Source organism: Triturus cristatus, chromosome 2_1 (assembly GCF_964204655.1).
Source record: "Triturus cristatus chromosome 2_1, aTriCri1.1, whole genome shotgun sequence".
Taxonomy (NCBI): Eukaryota; Metazoa; Chordata; class Amphibia; order Caudata; family Salamandridae; genus Triturus; species Triturus cristatus.
In genome coordinates this window covers 976,996,322-977,018,628 of record NC_140581.1, presented here as the reverse complement: position 1 = coordinate 977,018,628, position 22,307 = coordinate 976,996,322, and the positions used below count along the sequence as shown (strand labels likewise).

Sequence of the window (22,307 nt, the reverse complement as noted above, 5' to 3'; positions counted from 1 at the left end):
ACTTCATGCAGAAACGCATCACCAAGTTGTTCGTATCTGCCGATAGCATAGTGTTTCATGCACGAACTAAACTTGAATAAACTGAACGGTAAAGTTTCTAATCCGTGAACTAACCACACGGCTGAATTTAACTCAGCTACAGAAAAAGGTAAAGGTTCTAATTTTTCAATGTGCAGCAATGCATAAGTAGCATCTTTCATGGACATGAACTGCTGTTTGTCAGTCAAATTAAACGGAAGGAACAACGATGAAATATTCATGCAATCCCAAGGGACTCTCCCTGCCTTTAACGTTTGCAAGGTCCATGCAAACTGCATAATTGAACGCAATTGACTTTGACCATGATACAACACAGATACATCATCTTGCACAATGTCTACGACTGAAGAAACAATACTATCCAATGTATAAACTCTAGAAGACAACGTATTAATACCACTATCTATCACAGCCAATACTTTTTTCCATATTGGCCTGGTTAATAGCACGTAGTCTAGAAGCAGCCCCAATCTGCGACAACTTCCAAACTTCATTGTAAATAGCATAAGCCCATCGTTTAGATCTACCATTAACAGGACCCTTAATGAAATCATTCAAATCTACTTTTTCATCTAAACGTGACAAATGAAGTTTAACTGAAGCTAAGGTGGAATGTTGCAGCCATGACTGACATAACTTACCTACAGAGTAAGTAGTTACCGTGTGCGAAGATGTGAAACGAGGGTCAACCCTAAGTTGTGTATACTCCGGGGTCAAATCTAGAAATCGACGTTGACAGGAATCTGAGCTTGTTTGCCATACCAACCAACCCTCAGGATTCAATGTTGAAATATTGAAGGTGTCATCGGAAACAAGCGACTGCAACCTAGTAAGGGACAGATCTGAGTGATTTTCCCAACCAGGATAAGCACCCAAATCAGGGATCGAGGGGGAAATAAATTTTTTAGATATAGCCAATCCAAAACAGGTTGTCTGAAAAATAGATGAATTTAAAAATAAAATATGGTTAGGGATAAGACAGGCACGATGCAAGGCTTCTGTTCCTTGTACCTGCCACGGTTTAGTTCCCCAAACCGATTTAAGATCGATAGTAGCTTTCCATACGACATAACCTCCAATAGCCAATTCCTCCATAAAGGCTTTGGAATATAATAATTTTGTGTGTGTCAGTCTGACTTTAGAAGAGGGTTCTTCCGCTACCTTAAAGTAAAAAGATTCAGGGGTTGACACACTAAAATCCGAAACGTATGTGAATTTTTTCAATAAAGTGGCAGAGCTGCCAGGCATAGGGACAGGACAATGTTCCCATTGTGTGAAATTAACAAAATTTCTGAAAGTATTTGCTCTGTGTAGGAAATGTGTGCCATAATGTTGAAAACAAAACTGCTCCTCATAGTTTGCAGTATTTAAATACAGATCTTCAGCATCAAATGCAGCATAATATTTTAAATCAGAAAACAGTGCTTCTATTGCTTGAACATCCCAATCATCTGAGTGGATGTTTTGTTTAACTACATCACCCATAGAAACACGAAAAACAGTTGGCACATTAATAACTTCGGTGGGACCATGAATTTGAAAGTTCACCGCATCCCAAGCAATCCCATCACGTACAGGCCAGGCGGTGATGTTCACAAACGTCTGGTCTCTTTTCATGTGTGATGAGGAATGGGGGGCCAAAGTTCCATCAATTAATTGAATTGTAGAACGTTCATTCAGGTAGTGTCCATTGATAAGTCTGAAAAACACTACCACAAAGCCAATTGTCATGAATAAAAAAATACAAATCAGCACCAACCAGATGTAAGTCCAAGGTGCAACCAAAAAATGTCTCTTGAACCAGGCAAAAAATATAGAGATTTTGGAAGGGACAGTGGTAGTCAATGATTCAGTTTCAAAGGAAGACTGGGACCGGGCAAGTGGTGTTGTACTTAAAAGGGGCAAAGCAACTTCTGTAGGATAAGCATACTCAGGATCAGCGGGCAAACCACCAGCTGTAGGTGGCGGACTATTAACTGTAGTCATCTCAATGGAAACTTCAGGCATGATGATAGAGGGTGGCAACACAACAGAGTTTCTCAGCATTGAAGGGCAGGAAACCGAAGGTGTCATACTATGGAGAATCGGCCACCCTGTGTAGGTTGACATTTTCAATTGAAATGTACCTTTTTTCCTTGCGACCAGGAAGTGGTGGTAAAACAACTGTACCTGTACCCACTACTCCAAGCACCGGGACTGGTGCACGATAAGAGGCGCCAAACTCCTTCTTGTTCTCCACCTTCTCACGGACCAGATCTCCCACTCGAGGTAGCCAGCCGACCACCGGAATCAGGAGCGCTTCTTCTGATGCAGAGGGCACGTGTTCTTTTGCCAGAGTGTCTTTTGCTTCTTGTAGATTCTGCAATACAGCACAGTGGTCATCGAGGTCAAAAGGGGCGGCAGCCGCCGCCATGTCTAGACCATCAAGGTCCGGAACAAACATTCTCACTCCAAAGAGCATCATGTAAGGGGTCCTCCCACCCAGAGACCTTCTAGGGAGATTATTAAGTGCACGTTGGACGTCATACAAGTGGGCAAGCCAGTTCCGGCCTGTACCTAAAACCTTGGCTGTCAACGATTGCTTTAGGTCACGGTTCATCCGTTCCACAACACTATTGCCCTCAGGCCGGTATGGAGACGAAAATTTGACTTGGACCCCCAAACTTCTCATAGCCTCTTTGTAAGCCTTAGAGGCGAACGCCGGGCCCTGATCAGAGTGAAGGGTACCACACGCAAAACTCCCTATAAAGACACGCAATGCTTTGATGACAGTCCTGGCATCAGCACTCCTTTGTGGCCATACCCACAGAAAACGTGTGCACGAATCTACTGCAACCAAGATGTACTTGTACGCAGTATCAGAGGTAAAAGGACGGCAGTGATCTAAATAAACACACGCTAGTGGTTGATTAGATATATGCAGCTGCGTTGGAGGTGGACGCGCAACAGAAGAAGGTTTGATCTGCTGGCAAATGTCACAATTAAGTACATAAGCCCGCGCTTGTTTATACAAACCGTACCACCAGTAACGTTGCTGCAAAAGAGAGACAGTTGCTGACACTCCAGCATGCGCAGACGCAACACCTTCGTGGGCAGCTGTTATCAGATTTGGTCTGCAGTCCGCGTTGGGAATCAATCTATCACCAACGTCGTTAATCCTCACTAACGGGATGTTATCAGGACTTAAGTGATAATGGTATCGTGAAGGGAAACCTCTAGGGAAGTTTGTCCCTGTCTCAGAAGCAGCAATAGCTGCTAAAATGTCTGCATCAACCTTAGATTTTGATCTTGTAACTGCTGCTACTAAATATGTCGCCACTGCTGTTTTAGCTGCCTCGTCAGCCAAACTGTTACCGACAGCATGGACACCAACTCGTTGGTGACCAAGAGTGTGAATTACATCCACAAGTGGCAAACTCCCTTTGAGTTCTGACACTCGAGCCCAAATTGTTTTATGCTTTACTGAGCAACCTTTGGAGTCACGAAATCCATTCATAATCCAAAAATGTATATTGTCGTTGTATGATTGAACACAGTAGTAAGAGTCACTCACTATAAGAGTAGTGACTCTGTGATCAGCAAACTCAAGTGCAAGCACCAGAGCACGTAGCTCCGCCAGTTGCGCGGTACAATCACCCAATGACTGTGTATGCACTGCATCAGATTTGAACTCTCCATTCACGAAAGTACCGACTACAATTGCGAAAGCCGCTGAATAAGCGTGCCTTGATCCAGTTGCGGGTTGCGCAGACCCGTCAGTGTATATGACACAATGGTATTCCTCGATAGGGCGCAATGACTGTGGAGCTGGATGAACGAATTCATACTCCAAACTCTCCTGAGTCTGCAACGCTGCGTCAAAGATGTATTCGACGTCAGGCGAAGCTAAGGAGGTCGCCCATTGTATCCACCTTGGATGCAAAGCCTTAGAATTTGGTACACTAGCTTTAGTGACTGCTTCAAGAGCAGGAAACGGTGTTACCACCAGCATGCGCTTTCCTTGTGATAGCGCTCGTTCTTTCAGGATCGCCATCTGAACTGCTGTCAAAACTTTTTCAACAGTGGAAAATCGCAGCTCAGCCGAAGTGTACAGATGAGATTTGTAAGCAATGGGGACTGTGTCACCCTCTTTGAATGTTAAGTACGTGAAACCTTCCGCGCCTGGAACAATTCTAATGACCAGGTTGGTGTGATTGTCACGAGTTTTTAGATATTTAGCTGTAAGAAGATCAGTTTGCAAAGTATATAATGCCAACGAGTGCTCTGGCAGCCAGCAAGATCTGGTATAAGTTGGTTGTATCAAGGCATAAAGTGTCTTGATACGCTGGGCATAATCAGGAATGTAGGTACGACCGAAATTCAGAAAACCCAGCAAGGATTGAAGTTTTTTCAGTGTTGTAGGGATACGAAGGTTTGCGCATTTCTCAAGGAACTGCGGTGCCAAGCCTCGACCTTCATTATTGGGTTCGTACCCCAAGAACAAAACTGTAAATTCCGCAATGTGCGACTTCTTAAAGTTAAACTTGTAACCAAAGTCTGCAAACATAGTCACTATGTTATCCACACGAGCAAGATGTGGAAGCAACTCGTCGTCTGTCAGATAGATGTCATCGACATACGAGTATGCTTCCGGGTCTACCATCTCTAAGAGAGAGACCACGCGAGCGGCAAAAACTCCAGGGCTGTTTTTATAGCCCATCGGGAGCCTTTTGAACAATTTTTGTTTACCACCCGAGGTAAATGCTGTCCACTCATAACTAAGAGGGGCCAGATTATGGCAATAAAAGCCATTGGATAAGTCGAGCGTAGTTTTGAAACGTTTTCTCACAAGACTATCTACGAGAGCCGAACTATGAGTATTCTGTACCGCACACGTCCGGCAATGTGAGTTTAAATGCCGGTATCCAAAACTAGGCGGTACGATCCGTCAGGCCTCGTTACAGTGAATAAAGGATTATTCATGGGTGACACACATGTCTCAATTACTCCCTGATATTCCAATTGCTCAAGGATTGACGCGACGTGAGGTCTAGCCTCGCGACGCATGGGATATTGGGGTTGAGGCTGGGGATCAGATCGCAATGGAATCTCGTGATTGGGAGAACATTTATCCCAGCCAACCTGATTACGATACAACGCAGGCGCAAGCACCTGCGCCCCCTTCCCTGGCCAACCTAGTAGACTCCTCCGTGGGCACTGCGTGCCCAAAGGAAGGAAGTATAACTTCCTCTCCCCTAGGGGCGTCTAAAATGAAAGCCGGAGGCCAATCTTTCTCCGCCAAAAGAATATCATATGTGGTGGTAAGATTATCTCAAAAAAACGCTTTAATTTTGCGTTGTATGTCACCCTCAATATTAAGGACCATTTCAAATAATCTTTCCGGGGGGGCTACGCGAGTATCAGCAGTTTCGACTGTCACATAAATGTCAGTTGCTGTCGCCTCCAGAAATGGACGCAATGCTTCCCGCACTACTGTAACTTCCGCCGCGCTGTCTAGCAGCGTTAGTGCCCATGTCAGGTTCCGAAGCTGTGTCCTGACCATCTGAGGCATATCTCGCTGAGATAGCAGCAACTTTCTTTTTCTGAAACGGTGGACGTGGTCTGGCAGCGTCTTCCTGCTTGCCTTTACCGTCAGTCTGGCGGGGCTGGTCACGACCCTGAGTGCCCCTTCCTCTTCCACGCTCTCCACCACCAGAGTGCGAAGTCGATGTTTCCTGTGAAGAACGAGGAGGGCATTGTTCAGAAACCTGAAACCTATCAGGTGACTTAATACGAGTACGATCGCGCAAATCATAAGTGCGTTCACTATACGACTGAACTGGTGAGGCAGGACGAGAAACCTGTTTCTGTTGCTGCTTCTCTTGTTTCTTGGCTCGCCAACTTTGTTTAGGAAAGTTGGGCTTTTCGTCTTTTGTAGACATACTCACCTTAGTTTGTTGCACTACATCTGGAATTTTGATGGTGGGTTTCACACCTAAGGCACTACGTCCAACCATCCTATAGGCTTTCGCAATAATTTTTGCGAACTGCCGAGGCTTGTCTTCATCAGCCAGAAGCTCCAGCATATTGCCAACTTGGAACTGCATGGCATCTCCTTTGAGGTTGCCCATTACCATGGAACAAACCACATCGAAACTGTCGACAAGCCTCATTCCCAACTCAATAGCTGCCTCCGCACCATGACTTTCTTGAACTTTCTTGATGACGGAGGGTAGTACAGCCATAGACGGAGTGACGTAGCACTTCGAATATGTCACAGCAAAGATCTTGCCCCAATTGTCACAATCAACAAGCTCAGGGACCAGGTCTTTGGGCAAAGTAATGGTGAGTATCCTGTGTTTATCCACAGGTGTAGTGTTTGGAAACACGGCTTCTAATTGATCAAATTTTTCTGCAAGCCAGTAAGGAAATTCATCCTTACTGAGGGGGCGCTTGCCGACAACCGCGTTAACCATAACAGGGCTAATCACCACTGCGTGATGGTGATCTGCCCCGTGTCCAGCAGCCGCAGGTGTACCCACCTGAACTGTGCGTGACACATACTGCACTAAAGCCCTATGGACCGTAATCAGGGCAGTGTGTAGTGTTCTTAAATCACCCACTCCCACCGTCAGGTAGCGTGGGTGTGGAGTGTATCCGGCCAGTACCGGCCATGTAGCTCCCGCAATTGATAACGGGCCCATTCTCGCCGGTACGAACTCATGGGGGAGGGTGCCATTAAACCAAATTGTATGCTGCCAGGCAGTAATAGGAATTTCTATAGTCCGATATGGGGCATAAGCCGCAGGTACAGCCGAGGCTGTATATTCGTGGAACAAATTATCGTCTGTATCCACCTCCGCAAAGGTCACCCATGAGTAAAACAACTCATACGGACATCCCGTCATCAGGTACCCCATACGCCCTCAGATGAGCGCGCAGAGGAACCCTACTATGAGCGGGAATATTAACCGCCATAAGGACTCTCTAAAGAAGAACAACGATTTACACAGTAGCACTTGGGCTCAAAAATTATAACCTTTTTAATTTTCAAGCTTGATAGAACCTTTAGTCTAAACCTAGGTAGGTTAAACCGTCACTCAAGTTTTCCGGAAACGAGAGTGAGGGTTGTTGTGGACTAAAACCAGCACTACTAAAGCGTCTCAGACGTTAAGACCAAACGTTAGGTGCGCCATGTTGCAGGGATTCTGCTTTTGCACAGAACTATGCGCAGGAGACCAGGACCTCAGAGAATTGTGGTGTACCAGAAAACTCCCCTCAGAACCCAGAACCCCTTATCCGACTAGCTTAGTATCCCATTCGTTAACCTAGATCTAGCTAGGTGGTCCCAATGTATAGACAAACCAGAACAAGCAACTTAGATATTTCTCAGGAGTGGTGGGAATCTGAAATACCTGTTTGTACTTATTTATTAGTCCACAACGGAATAATACAGACACGGTAAAGTTTAAAGAGTTTATTTTATAAACCTCGCGTCCTAAGATGCAGTACTTTGGCTAACACTAGCAGACTAACAGTAAAGATCAGAATCATGAACATTGTTACAATACCATATAGAATGAAAGGAGCAATCATACTATTAATGACACTATAATCTAATACATTATTATCATTAGACTATTAGAAGGTCTCTTAGGCTAACAGGGGGGACCCCATACCGTATAGATCAGCTTAGTAGAATCACATCAAAGGATCAGCTCTCACAGCATGCATCAGCTCCTCTTGTTCGAATGAATGTAAAACCAAACTGTTCTGCAATATTAAAGACGCTTGTCCTTCAAACATTGACAGCTGTATGCATGATATGTCTAACAAGTGTCTACGATCAATCTAAACACAACACTCTTTACCTTCTAGTGACCCAGACGCGTTCTTTGCATGATGTACAGACCAAGGGCACATTTCACGGTTTAAGAATGTATAACAACCGTTTGTTATCCTGTAAGGCAAAGTCGAGTCAGCATTTTACAAAATGAATAACACATAACAACATTGTGGTGTGCAGCGCAGCAGAAGCGACAAGCTTGCTTGTTAACTATGATCTCGGTTGTGCTAACTTAGTGTTGTAAATAGGGCGTGGCTTAGTCCATCTCACACCATCTCTTCCTCTCCAGACACAATATTAGCGTAGCCCAGCGCTACCCTTTTAGCGATGGTTGACACGGAGATGCCTCAGAATGACCTGGCTTCCAATGAGAGCAGTTACGCAGTTCGCAAGCCCCTTGAAGCCCCACAGACCCTGCGCGCGAGCCCCTGGAAGGCACGGACAATGGAGTGCGGACGGGGAGGAGGGGCAAGAAGGCACAGGCAACGGAATGCGGGCAGGGGGAGGGGGCGAGAAGGCACAGACAATTGAGTGTGGGCGGGAAGATAATAATAAACTGAGCGCAGGGTCCCTGAAGAGGGTGCTGCGCTCCATATTCAAGTTTGAAATGAAAAAAAACTGAAAATGAAATGCAAATTAGGTTAGGGAGCGACCGCCATTACCAGAGCTGGCACCCTGTGCGTGCTGTGTCCCTCAATGAAGTAAATAGTTCTCAGGACTGGTATTGAAAGCTTCTGATTAGGACACAGTTAAAGATCGAGTTCTCATGGGCGGTAACAAATGGAGACAGGGCTGTGGATGATGCATCCCAAATGCAAAAATGCTGGTTTCAAAGTGCCCATTTGAGACCGTTTTTTCTTTTGATGCATGTGGCCCTTAGCTCTATAAACCTGCAAGATTGCGCCTATCGTTTTTTTACCAAAACAGGAGGCAAAATAAAAAATGGCAGCATTAGCCCGTAAAAATTCCCCTTGCTTTCTACTTTTCAACGGGTTCCAATTTAACTTGCCATCCAGCATAATCCCTAGATAAGAGAGGGCACTAGTTTTTGGGACTGGAGTAGACCCAACCTTAAAATTAAAGGGCTTCTTTGAGCTATGTCATATATTTATAACATATGACTTTGTGTTATTGACCAACAGGTCCCGGTCTTCCATAAACATCACAAAGGAGTTGAGTAATGTTTTCAAACACCTAACAGTCTGGGCCATGAGGACAGCGTCATCCACATACAATAATAACGACAAAGAACGCCGTCCTACCTGGGGAAAATCCACCTATGTATCTACTAATATCTTCTCCAAGTTGTTAATATATAAATGTAATAAAAAATAGTATCCCTGTGGAGCTCATGTAAGAAGAGGACATTATCTTTGTCCACACACATACACAATAGGTTCTCCCATAGCTTGTTTCTATTCACCCACTCAAATGCGTAAGACAGATCCATAAATGCCAGGTGTATGCTACCAAGTCAGACAACAGTATACTTGTTTACGATCATGTGCAGGTTCAAGCATTGATCAACTATTCATCTCCGCGGGCGAAAACCATATTGGATGTCTGCTAGGATGTTGTTGTCATCAGCCCACTTAGTTAACCTGTCAAACAGGATACGTCCCACCACCTTAACGGTTGAGTCAAGTAGGGATATTGGCCTGTAACAGAGGATGCTATCCCTGTTACCTTTTTTTAAACTGGGACAATGGTAGATATAGCCCAGGAACTAGGCGGGTCATCTCTTATTGCTGCATTAATGATTGAAGTAAGCACTGGCACCCACAACTGTGGGTTAGATAAATAGAGATCGAGGGGAATAACATTTGGTTCTGGTGTCTTGTTTCTAGAACCCTTCAATGCCCTTACTGACTTCGTTGGCTGTGATGACAAGAGACAATTTCTCTTCACCACTACCAATATCTATACTGACATCTGATGGGCTTCTAAACATTTCGTCAAAGTGGTCGACCCATTCCTCTACTGTGATATGTGCGTCAAGGGCCTGTGCATTGTCTCCTGACAAGAATGGACAGTTGACAATACTCAAAAATGTTGCGCTGTTTTTCAAAGCACAGACCTCGGAGAGCTTACTCCATGCCTCATACCTCAGATCTGCCTTACGCCTTACTATTTCCACTATATAAAGCCCTCTACAGTTGACATTCCTGCACCAAAGCCGAATCCCTTGGGTTGGTACCTAACAATTCCCGCAATTTCCTGGCCACTAGGGAGCAATGCCGGTCAAAACATCTCGGTATTCTATCCATCTGGAACTTGGGCGGCACCTTAAGTAAATCACCAATAGTCGGCGAGATGACAGACAATGCCTCTTGGACCACCCCCAGAGCTACCTGCCCAGTTGAGCAAATATCTATTTCCCTTCTGCACCTAGCTAGAAGGGACTCGTAGAAGGAATCCAGGGTTATCTGTGCCTACCTTAACCTTCTCCCCTGATCTGTGGCCTTTAGTGTCCCCCTAGCTACTGTCTTCCAGAATTCCCCTAGTCGGGGCCAACTAATCGTGGTACACAACTGCTTGTGGTCAATAAAAATACTATCTTCAATAGAGAAGTCCAACAGGAATGGAAAGAGAGGGCCAGAAACATAAATAAAATCTATAAATGTTGCACTCCCCCTCCCTGTGAAGGTGGGAATGATGGGTTTCCTGCATTGATCCAACCTGCACAAGGCCAAGGTTAGATCAAACTCATCGGCCAGGGAATTGAAAATATGTCCCTGCTTGGTATGTTCTACATGCATGCCCATCAAGCGTGGGCATCCCGTGTCGATTTGATTTGTAGCAGTTGGATCCCCACATAAGTGAAGGATACAATCTCCTGCAATCATAAGTTTACCATTGTAAGGGGCCTTAAGGATAAGGTTTTCTGAGAAGGGAGCCCATCCTAGAAATGTTACAAAGATCTGGGGAAACAGGAGTAGTATTATAGAATTTCAGTAACAACAAGTTATCCGACCCCTGGGTAAAAGACAACGCCGCAGACAGGGATAATCTATTGACAGCACCATAAAGCGACAGTGTACTGCTAATGAGACATAAATTACCAACCCCCCCTCAGATCTACCTGCCCTGGAAGGAACGGCCGTCACAAAAAAGGTCTCATATCCCTCCATGAGAAAACTATTCGTATTGGACCATGTCTCCTGAAGACACATCACATCAAACCCTTTTATACATTTACAACAGCCGGGGTCTGCAAACTTGCTTGGTAACCCGGCAATGTTCCATGAAACAAATTTGCAAGCCTTGCCCTCCCCTGAACCTGTAGGGAGGATCAAAGTCTTCTTTAAATAAGCGGAAGATGTCTCTGCAGTTTCCAGACCAATGAGTCAATCACAGGAGTCCAACATTTCCAAAGGTGCAAAACTGTTGTAAAGAGGTATGTCGTGAGTTGTCATCAATCGATCCGACTGATGGCAAACAGGATGAGCCAGGGACCTCCACGAATTGACCCCGCTTGGAGATCTATAAAAAAAAGTGCACCAGGGGGAGGGCCACGATGGACGAGATGATGCCACGTGAGATTCTCTGAGTAACAGCATACAAAATCCTCTCTACTAAGTGTGGTCTGTTGAAATTGACAATTACACAGTCTCCTTCCATATATTTTGTGGATCTTCCAACCCAGGTAACTCTGCGCACCATGTTAATAAATCTTTCCATCCTTAGACCAAGGGCAGGATTATGATTCAGCTGTTTTTTAATTGATCAAAACCTTCAACAGCGCCCATGGAAGCACCTGGACATTCCCAAGTACCACTACATACAGTGATGATTACGGTGGAAAATGTAACGTGGGTAGCCTCTGCCTCTGTCTCTGCCCAATGGGGTCTGCTACTCAGACTACTGCGTTGGCCCTCCCTCCTCTTGATGACTCTCCCAAGGTGGGTTTTGCTGGGCCAGGACGGGCTTGGGACACTGGGGTTTCGAAACCACCACTCTGGCCAGTGGGTCTGCCACCAGAGGGTTTGAATCCAGCTGGGATTGGGGAGGGAGAGTGTCACTACCTTCAACAGGATCTAACTATGACATCTGCAAATGCCTACTTGATCCTTGAATGCCAATCCTGTCACAAGCTGTCCGGAGACCTGCTAATGCCCCCCCAGGTCTACCTTGAGGGTCATTGTCCCCCGCAGGACTATGCTGGCTAATACTCAAGAGCTCTAGCTTCATTGTGGCTGAAGGCTGCCTAATAGGATCTAGGTTAAGGTCCATACTTGCCAGCAAAGAATTTATCCAACCTTCCATCATGGCTGCCATATCGTCCTTGGTCAGGGTTTGCTGTTTCCTAGCACTGTGCTCTAGCCCCTCTACCCTTGGATGATTTGCTTTAATACCAGTCAGTGAGCTTTTCCTTTTGACTCCCGATCCTGCCCATACTCTAGTGCCCCCTGTCTGAATGGGGCACTCAAAGCACTTGCTTTGGGCAGTCGAACATTGTAACTCAGACCTGATGTTGAAGACCGACACTTCGTCGGAGCCACGTCCTCCCTCTACCCACTGGCTGGGGGATCTAACCGGTAGGGTTAAAATTCCTTGGTCTGATTGGGCGAGCTGGAATAAGCTACCGCTAGAACAACTAAGTGGCTTAGAGAGGGGGCGAGGTACAGGGGAACGGGCAAGCCGGCCGGCCACAAACTCAATTTCTGTATCAATGAGCCACGCTGCTCTTAGTAAAAAGGAGTCCATCGTAGACGCTGGGGGTGCTGCCATCGTGCCCTTGCACTTTCGGATGACTTCTCAGGCCAAGTTAAACATAGTTACTGGACTAAACAAGCAGGACTGAGATATATCAATATTACCAATATCACCCCTGGCCGGTAATTGAGAGGTCAATAAATCTTCCTCCTACCTTCATGTGCTTGAAGACGGCAATGATTCCCCACGAGGTTCCTTTGCCTGTAGCTCCCTTGAGGCCCCATCCGGGGGAATCCCCACTCCTGTGCGGGCTCCTACCACAAATCTAAAAGCCAAGAGAGGTGGCCAGGCCCTGCCTCCTCTGGGCTCTGATGGACTCGTACGGGCCTGCCCTTGGCCTGTTCGGGTCAGTGAGATACTCAGACACCCACTCATAGACTGTCTCAAACACTGATGCACCCACTCAGGGACCCACTTAGACACTGAGGCACTGACTCACAGACCCACTCAGAGACTGATGCACTGACTCACAGACCTACTATGATGCTGACAGCTCAACTCATAGAACCATCCAGAGTAATTCAGCAGTTATAGTTACCTGAGCTAACTATAACTCATGCCCCGCTATGCACTGCTTATGACCTCACATTTCACATCACTCATGACATGATCAGTGACATCACTGACGACATCTCAAATGACATCACTGATGACATCTCAAAAGACATCACTGATGACATCGCTGATGATATCATCCAATGATTGTGAGTGTTTTCTAAAAGTTACTGAGTGTTAAACAATTATACTAAGGTAACTGGGTGTCCAAGTGCCTGTATGAGTGAGTGAGTGGGTGTGTAAGTGGTGTATAGAAGAGTGAGTGGGTATGTGAGAGACTGTATACATGAGAGAGTGGGTTTGAGAGTTTTTGTATGGGTGAGTGAGTTGGTGTGACTAGGTATATAAGTAAGTGAGTGGTTGTGTGAGTATCTGTATGTTTGAGTGAGTGGGTGTGTCAGTAGCTGTAAATGGTTAATGAGAGGGTGCATTAATGGCTGAATGGGTGACAGAGCAGGCACATAGTGTATGTATGGGCGAGTGGCAGTGTACATGATGGCTTTACAGGTGCATGAATGGGTGTGGAAGTGGGTGTGTGGGTGAGTAAGTGATTGTGAGAGAGGTGGTATGGGAGAATATGTGTTTGTCTCAGTGATTGTATAGGTAAGTGAGTACATGTATTAGTATATGTCTTAGTAACTGAGTGGGTGTGTATGTAGCTGTATGGGTGAGTTAGTGGCTGTGTTGCTGGCTGTATGGGTGATCGAGTAGGTATGTGAGTACCTATATGGGTAACTGATTCTGTGTGTGAGTAGTTGTTTGAGTATATGAATGGGTGTGTAAGTGTCTATATCTGTATGACTGGATGTGGGAGTGACTGCATTGGTAAGTGAGTAGGTGTATAAGTGGCTGTGGGTGTGAGTTAGTGGTTGCATTACTGGGTATGTAGGTATGCAAGTGTGTGTATGAGTCTGTGAATGAGTATCAGTGGTTGTGTGGGAGTAGATGTATGACATGTGTGGGAGTGTAAGTGGGTTTTGTGAGTTCTTCTGTTGAAGATGTCATCAGTGATGTAATTTGAGATGTCATCAGTGATGCCATTTGAGATGTTATCAGTGATGTCACTGACCATATCATGAGGTATGTAATATATAAGGTCACAAGCAGTGCATTGCGGGGGCAGGAGTTATAGTTAGCTCAGGCAACTATAACTGCTGAATTTCTCTGGTTTTGTACAACTGACCTGCCAGCCTAACTATAACGTAGCTGTAACCTTTGATTTTGTCAGTCATTATATATAGATATTTATTATCCAATGTAGGTCACCAGTGGTTATTTATAGTAAGGAACGTGTTACCATAGGGAATGCATTTTTTCATTTGCTTATATGTTTTGCGCCATTTGACAAAGCCTCATGAAAATCCCATCCCCCCCTAATTTTGTTTCACCTCAGCTCCTTTCTGGAAAGTTTCAGGGTGATCCATCAAGCGAGGGCCCAAAATGTATTTTTCCCATGCATTTTTCCATAAGAATTTTAAACACAGCTACAGTTCAAAGCACTAAATTGATTTACACCTAATTTGGGAGAAAGCTAGATCTTGGTCCAGAAAGAGTGTGTTTGTGATTTCTTGTAAATCTGTTAAGTAGTTTTTGAACAATTACGGTTAAAACAAATTGTATATTTTTCGCCATGGAGGATCTGTGACGGATGTGCAACGGAGTCAACAATGGGCGTGCCCAGCCATGTATTGTGGTTGGATGGCTTCAAACTGAAGGGAAAGTTGTGGCTGTTATTTTAGGACTTGAGGACTTGACCGAGAGTCCTAAAAAATACAATAGAAAAAGATATATGGTGGCTCAGTAAGGTTACCCTGACTCCCTTGGCCTTGTGGGGGGTGTCCCAGAGGAACTCCCCTCTTAGGTCAAATAAAAAAAAATCATCTGGGTTTCTTAAATCCATGGATCTACCATGAACCCCATTGCGACCCTCCTGGGTGTCACTTCAGATCTATCGATACAGAGAGGCACCCAGGGGTGTTGCACTGGGTGTTGTGGAGGATCTGCAGACCCACGGAACCCCCCAAAAAAGGGGGGTGGGTGCATGTAGGGGAATTGGGGACAGCACCTTGTCACAGGGCAGGCCCGCCCCTAACTCTACACTGCACAGGGCCAAAGGTCATTTGCGACCAGGGGGCTGCCAATGGGGGGGTTCTGCAGCACACATAGAAGGAGCAAATTGGCTTTAATGATTGTTTATATGCAGAAAGGTGTCCCTTCATGCACATAAGCAATCATCCCTGCAACGCAGACACTCTTGCACCATGGCACAAGGTTGTCTGCATTGGCGCTTGGCAGCTATTTTAGCGCTGGTGCAAGGGGAAACCACTGAAGCATGCCGTATTCTTTTGAATATGGTACATCCCTGCTTTTTTTAAGTGACGCAGCACGCCTTTGCTAAATTGCTTACAGTGCCGCGCTGTAGAATTTCTTTGCAAATATGCCCCTCTGTATCAAATTTTCACACCAACTACCAGGCCACATGTAATGAGGGCCTGTGTGGTCACATATGAGATGGGTGGTGCAGATACTACGACATCTTATTGCTAGCTGGCCGGGTGTTCACTGACAGCCAGACACCCCACTTATGTTTCTGCACAGAAATTCCTTCTTCTGAAAGAGCCATGTAATGCTGTGACCCGTATGTCTCCCTCGAGGGCCCAAAGCCTGGATTTGCATAGTCTGTGTGCTTGTGAACCATCCTGATTCAACAGTTCATCTCCCTGTATTCCTATGCCCCCTACACCCTGAAAAGTGCCTACGTGCTTTTAATGAGCAAAGATTAATAGCTGAAGAGTGCTTCATTTAATGCCTTTATTTTGTGTATGACAATGAACATTTGAATGCCATGAGACACAAGTGACATAAAAAAATGTGATACTGACCAATCATGGTGATTATATGATTTTCTGTTTTTCCAGAGAACTGAAGAAGGCAACCCATTCTGATATGTATAGCCAGAATGGCATGAAGAAGACGCAGCAGCAAGCACACTACTTTCACCTTTTTTGTGATAAATGTATATTTAAAATATTGTTGCATCCAGCTATCACATTCCGTACACAACCTAGTACCTTTTATGAAGGTCGTGGTACTCAATACTGTGCCAGTTTGCATTCGCCATACATTTTTATACTGTTACATTTGTTATATGCTTGCCGAATCACCAATATACACAGATAATTGAACCTTTTTGGATGGCTAAGATTAGGATAGATAAAATGAAATGTGCTTAAATAGAAGTAGATGGGTTAAAACATGTATTTTGGGTTTAACGAGGCAACATAACATGGCTGGGGACTGCTTGTTAAAGGTAGGTGAGAGAACAGTGCATTAAATTGAGGTATACAACATTTGATTAGAACATGTTCTAAGCATTTTGGAGAATAGTGTAAATTCTGATCATAAATAAATAGCTTTTCAACTAGTTCATCCAGTGCCTGAACGAACCCCTTTCATAACAGTAATGCATCAATGTTGCACTCAACAGTAGTGCATCAATGTTTCACTCAACAGTGGTGCATCAATGTTTCACTCAACAGTAGTGCATCAATGTTGCACTCAACAGTAGTGCATCAATGTTGCACTCAAAAGTGGTGCATCAATTTTGCACTCAATAGTAGTGCATCAATGTTGCACTCAACAGTAGTGCATCATGTTGCACTCAACAGTAGTGCATCAATGTTGCCCTCAACAGTAGTGCATCAATGTTGCACTCAAAAGTGGTGCATCAATTTTGCACTCAATAGTAGTGCATCAATGTTGCACTCAACAGTAGTGCATCAATGTTGCACTCAAAAGTGGTGCATCAATTTTGCACTCAATAGTAGTGCATCAATGTTGCACTCAACAGTAGTGCATCAATGTTGCACTCAAGAGTAGTGCATCAATGTTGTCAAGGTGTGAGTAGCAATAATAATTGAGAACGGCAAGAAGTTCACTCCCCTGTGACCAGTGCCACTGCACCACCATTGATAGCTACGTTCAATAACAACCTTATAAGACCCAATAAGACCTTAATAACAATGAATCCTTATTGCCAGGTGTGTGTGAATGACATCAGAGGTCTCATTAGGAGATTGTAAAGAAGAGAAATTCAGTTCTTTGGCGCTCATTCTCCTCAAACAGGAGGCTGCCCCTGAATCGAAATCAGAACATATGCGAAGTTACCACTCACTGTAATATTTCCGTATACAAATTCCGCAAGGTATAATTCTGCAAATGTGTGCCAGGAAAATAGTTTAACAACTCTGAATGGGGAAAAGTTCCTGCTTATTGACCCCCACTCTCATAAGTGGACTTAGAATGGTAAAGTAACATCTCACATGGTTGATACCGCACCTTATGGCACCGTTAATCACTGGGTACAGCATCCAAGCCTCAAAAAACAGTTTTTTAAAGAATGTGATCCATTCTGACAACTTGGCAGATAACGTTTGCGTTTGCCCTGTCAGCAGAGTGGTCTGCTCCACCTTAAGAGCTTCTAGCACCAGCTCGAGTTATGCCTGTCAACTAACTGCTCAAGTGCAAGTCCAACACGCATTTACAAAGCCCAAAAGTCTGGCCTTGGTAGGCTGGTGTGGTTGTTCCATTTTTGTTAATCGCAAGCACGCCACCAAGATACATAAAAAAACAAATTGGTCACTTAACGGTAGCTGCCATAAGTTTATACTAATAATCAAAATTAATGTGAATGCTTACAAGTGCTTCAAACCTTTTATTTTCTGAATGTATTTTATTATTATTATTTGTGAAGGAGGCAAGAATATCTCACTACATACCCATGCACTCAAATTGCACGCAGTTACAGTGTTACAGTGGCACCTAGCCACTTTATAATGAAAACTTTAAAAAAGACAGCAACTTAATGACCATCTAACTACACATGTAAAGTGTAGGCAAAATAAATAGCTGGTATTTAAAGTGTATAAATCTGCAGAGAAAGGAACTACCTTCGGGTGGATGTGAATATTGTGCATAGGATTTGTGTAGTCACTCACAGTGAAAGAGCCTATAGCTAACATGGGCTGGCTGATTGCACCCCTTGCTACGTGCTGTGGTGGGTGGGAGCAAAATGTGTATGACACTGACCAATGGATGGAGCTCAATGACCACAAGCCCGTCTATATGTGCATTGTATAATATTTTTTTGAAAGCCAATAAAAACCTGTCTCAAAGGCCAGACAAACAGTTTTGTTTTAAAAACAAAATATAATTGTGATACTATTTGTAGTAGGGGGAGAGTCGGCTTCATAGCATACATTTTCCAGATAACTCAGGCCTTTTCTAGCATAACTTGAATGTTTGAGTGACATATTATAACATCCTCCATACTGCATAAATATGAAAAAGCAGATTTGTAGCCACTAAAACCTCTATTCCGACATAGGGATTTTCAAAAACGTTTTCTAGAGTATACATACAATTTGCAAAAAAATGTGAAGTGCATATCTTCCTTAGCTCCATTATCCCACGATTGGAAAAACTACCATGTGATGTACTAGACCCAGTCTGAAATTTGTCAAGATGTACCGGCATCTTGTATCAGTAATGGAGCTTAGATACTGAGGCAAGCCAAAAGAGCGATCAAAGCCCATATAACTTTGGACAGGTCATTTTGGTTTTCTCGTGATGCTCTCTGGGCCCCTTTATGCTCCTATGACAAAGATTTCAATTCCCCTTTCTGTAATTACACAATAGTTGTTGGATTTTCAAAAAATGAAAAAAAAACTCTTTATGATTGCAGACTCTTTCTAATTTAGGCAAGCCATGGGATATTCATTGCATGGACAAGAACAAGATGTAGCATATTGATGTTACATGCACTAGGACCCTCGTGGTTGTGGGGCGGACTTTAAATAGGAACTATGTCATATGTAGGGAGGTGTTAAGGTATGCTTAATGTTGAGTAGGAGAGAATGCACAGTGTGTGAACATATGCTGAGAAATAAAGAAGCAGTTTACTACAGCTCCTGTGTGGCGTATTTCATTTGCATGCTCCACGGCTTGGCAAGACACTACATCCGGCAATGAGGGTGGGATTCGTGCCCCAAAGAAAACAAGGCTGCTCTCCCTGAGAGTTTGTAATGGTACAGCTTCTCATTGACTGCTAAGCCACTTCAGAGGCTTACACACCAAGATGCGCTAAATCCAGTTCCATGAAGTGAGGAATGCATGCGCTCTTTCAATGAACTGCAAAAGTATGTATGTCAAGCACCAGCTCTGGTAATGCCCGACTTTAACAAAAGTTTCACTCTGTTCTGCAGTGAGCGCCAAGGTTGTGCACTCGGTTCTAACACAGATGCATGGAACTGCCCGCATACCTGTTGCATACTTCTCAGCTACATTAGATCCTGAAGCAGCAGCATTGCCTGGTTGTCTAAAGGCAGTGGCTGCCACATGCGAAAGTTTGGAACAGTTTGAAAGCAGTGTGTTGGGTCACCCACTGAAAGTGCATTTCCCACATTCTGTCGAGATCTTGCTTACTAGTACTCGAACGTAACATCTCACGAGCAGTCGATTAACCAAATATGAGCAGGTGATATTGGGTGCTGAGAGTGTGTTATTGTTGAGGTGTATGAGTCTGAATCCAGCTACCTTGATGCCTTTACCAAGAAATTAATTTGTGATTAATGAAGCAGATCATGGGTGCTGGAATGTGACTGAGCTTTGTACACAACCTCATCCAGATATTATGGATGGCCCTTTACCTGGATCAAATCATGTTTTGTTCGTGGATGGATTGTGCTTGGGAGATGCTGGAGGAAACTTGAGAGCTGTGTCTGCCATTTGTATGGTTGTGGGAGTGGTGGAAGCATCATGGTTGGAGGGAGTGTATCTATCTCAGGTGGCTGAGTTGATAAGCTTGACAAGGGCTTGCAGCATTACTGAACAATTGAGAATTACCATCTTCACGTACAGCCAATATGGATTTGGGTTTGTTCACGATTTTTGGGCAGTTGTGGTCTCAGAGTGGATTCATGACCTCTTCGGGCTCACCTATCCAAAATGAAGAGATCATGAAAAATCTACTGCTGTCATTACATTTGCCAGCCCAGATTGCCACTGTGAAGGGCCCGGCCCACATACAGGGAAATGTTGGGCGGTTACCGCTATGTGGACGGGACCATGCGCTAGTGCACCCTAAATTCTTACATCTTTAATTGGGACCTATTGAAAGAATACCTGATGTCACGGAGTGTAGGCTGATGTTTTCTGTTGTGGAAACATGGTAAGAAATAAAAGCATTGCAGGATGAGGTGTCAGAAACTAAGCAACAATGGTGTATTAAAGCAGGACGCATACAGAGGCAAGAAGATGAGGTGTGGGTGTACACTGATGGGAGACCTGTCCTACCTGGCAGTTTACTGTCACCCATGGCAAAAAACTATCATGGACCTGACCATGTTGGGAGGGATGCTATGATGGTCCTTTTTTGACAAACTTGGAAGTGTTGTGCCAGAGATGTATAATATGTCAACAACAAAACGTGGGTAAGAAAACAATAGTCACCATGAGTCATGTAAGGAGTCTTGCAGGACTCTTTAATAAATGCAACTTAACTTCATTGAAATGCCCCCTTGCAATGGATTAAAATGCGTTCTAGTGATTGTGTGTTTGTTCTCTCGTTGAGTCGAAGCCTATCGAACCAGGTGTAAAGACAGTCTAACTACAGCAAAATTACTCTTTAGAGAGCTTATACCGCGATTTGGATTTCCGACTTCTTTGGAATCAGATGGAGGGATACATTTTAATAATGAGGTAATACGAATGCTTTGTGCAGCATTACAAATAGAGCAGAAGTCACACTGTGCATATCGACCAAGGGATCCGGAGTAGTCGAGCAAGTAAATGAAACACTAAAGTCCCATTTGGCAAAAGTGTGTGCGTCCACGTCTCTGAAATGGCCAGATGCTTTGCCCTTGGTATTGATGAGTTAAAGAAGTATCTCAGACAGAAGAACTGGATTGTCCCTCATGAGATTAAAATGGGGAGGGCTATGAGACAGCCTACAGTCCTAGTAAATCAGCTTGTGAATATAAGTGATGATCTGGTACTCGATTACTGAAAAGGATTGGCTGATCAGGTCAAGTCTGTGCCTCACCATGTTGAAGAAGCTGCCAATTCAACACAACAGGAGCAGTGCCATGATTTGTTCTCTGCAGACTGGGTGCTAGTCAAGAAAAATGTGCGCAAAACTTTTTTGGAGGCTCATTGGCGCGGGTCCTATCAAGTGACTTTGTTACCACAACTGCAGTCAAATGTGGTGGTCTGCCTAATTGTGTGCATGCTGCCCATACTCGCTGAGCCCCATGTTCACTTGAAAGTGATGTGCCTGCAGTGGATGTCCCGGTGGTTGCAGTGAGACCTCCAACTCAGGTCAGTCACAGAGTAGAGGGGCCACCAGCTCCTGGGTCTCGAAGCACTGGTTCAAATGAAGGTCCAAGAGAGTCAGTCCCTCTAGGAAACAAGGGCCAGGCGGAAAGGGACACGCCTAGGTGAAATACTGATTTCTCTGTAGTGAACAGTGCCAGTGAAAAGCAAGTAGTAACTGGAGGCAAATTGCCCAAAGCAACTGACAGATTAAGGCAAGTGTTGACTGAACGTAAAATACCTCCAACTGTAATTGAATTTTCAAGACAAGCTGAACAAGGCAACACAGACAAAGATGAGTGTACCGTGAGAAAATCCAAAAGAGCAAGGGTACCAAGAGAAATGCTGCACCCGAGTGGACTTAGCTAGCAGCAGCAAATGACTGGGAGAGAGCATATCATGCTTTTTGCTTCAAGAGCCTAAATTCACAAAAACCAACTTCAGAAACTGATGACAAGAGACATTTGTGCTAAGCAGAAAATACATGGAAAAACAGATTTAAATAATTGAAGAGACAAAATACACTGGATGATGCCAAATCATTGAAACCTGTGCATTGTGACTGTGGGAGAAGCAGAGGACGTTTGTTTCCTGAACTGGAGAATTTACACTTACTGTAAAGCTTTACGTTATAAGGCATTCCTAGATTTTGACAAGGCATATCAATCAATCAATCAATCAGGGAATTGTGAAGCACGCTACTCACCCGTGAGGGTCTCAAGGTGCTGGGGGACGGGGTGCAGCTCCGAGTCAGTCTAAGATCCAGGTCTTGATGCTCTTCTTAAAGGTGTGCAGAGTGGGG

At 44.5% G+C, this 22,307-nt stretch overlaps 1 protein-coding gene across 7 annotated transcripts in view; it reads left to right on the top strand.

Moving 5' to 3' along the window:
* LOC146866151 (uncharacterized) overlaps positions 1-19,100 on the top strand; it is a 1,119,785-nt gene extending 1,100,685 nt beyond the window's left edge. For all 7 annotated transcript variants that reach the window (XM_085634060.1, XM_085634084.1, XM_085634050.1 and 4 more), the window contains one exon: positions 16,054-19,100. In XM_085634060.1, coding sequence (XP_085490186.1) covers positions 16,054-16,080 — 27 coding nt within the window. In that variant the 3' untranslated portion in view covers positions 16,081-19,100. The remainder of the gene's footprint in view (positions 1-16,053) is intronic.
* The last annotated feature ends 3,207 nt before the right edge of the window (positions 19,101-22,307 follow it).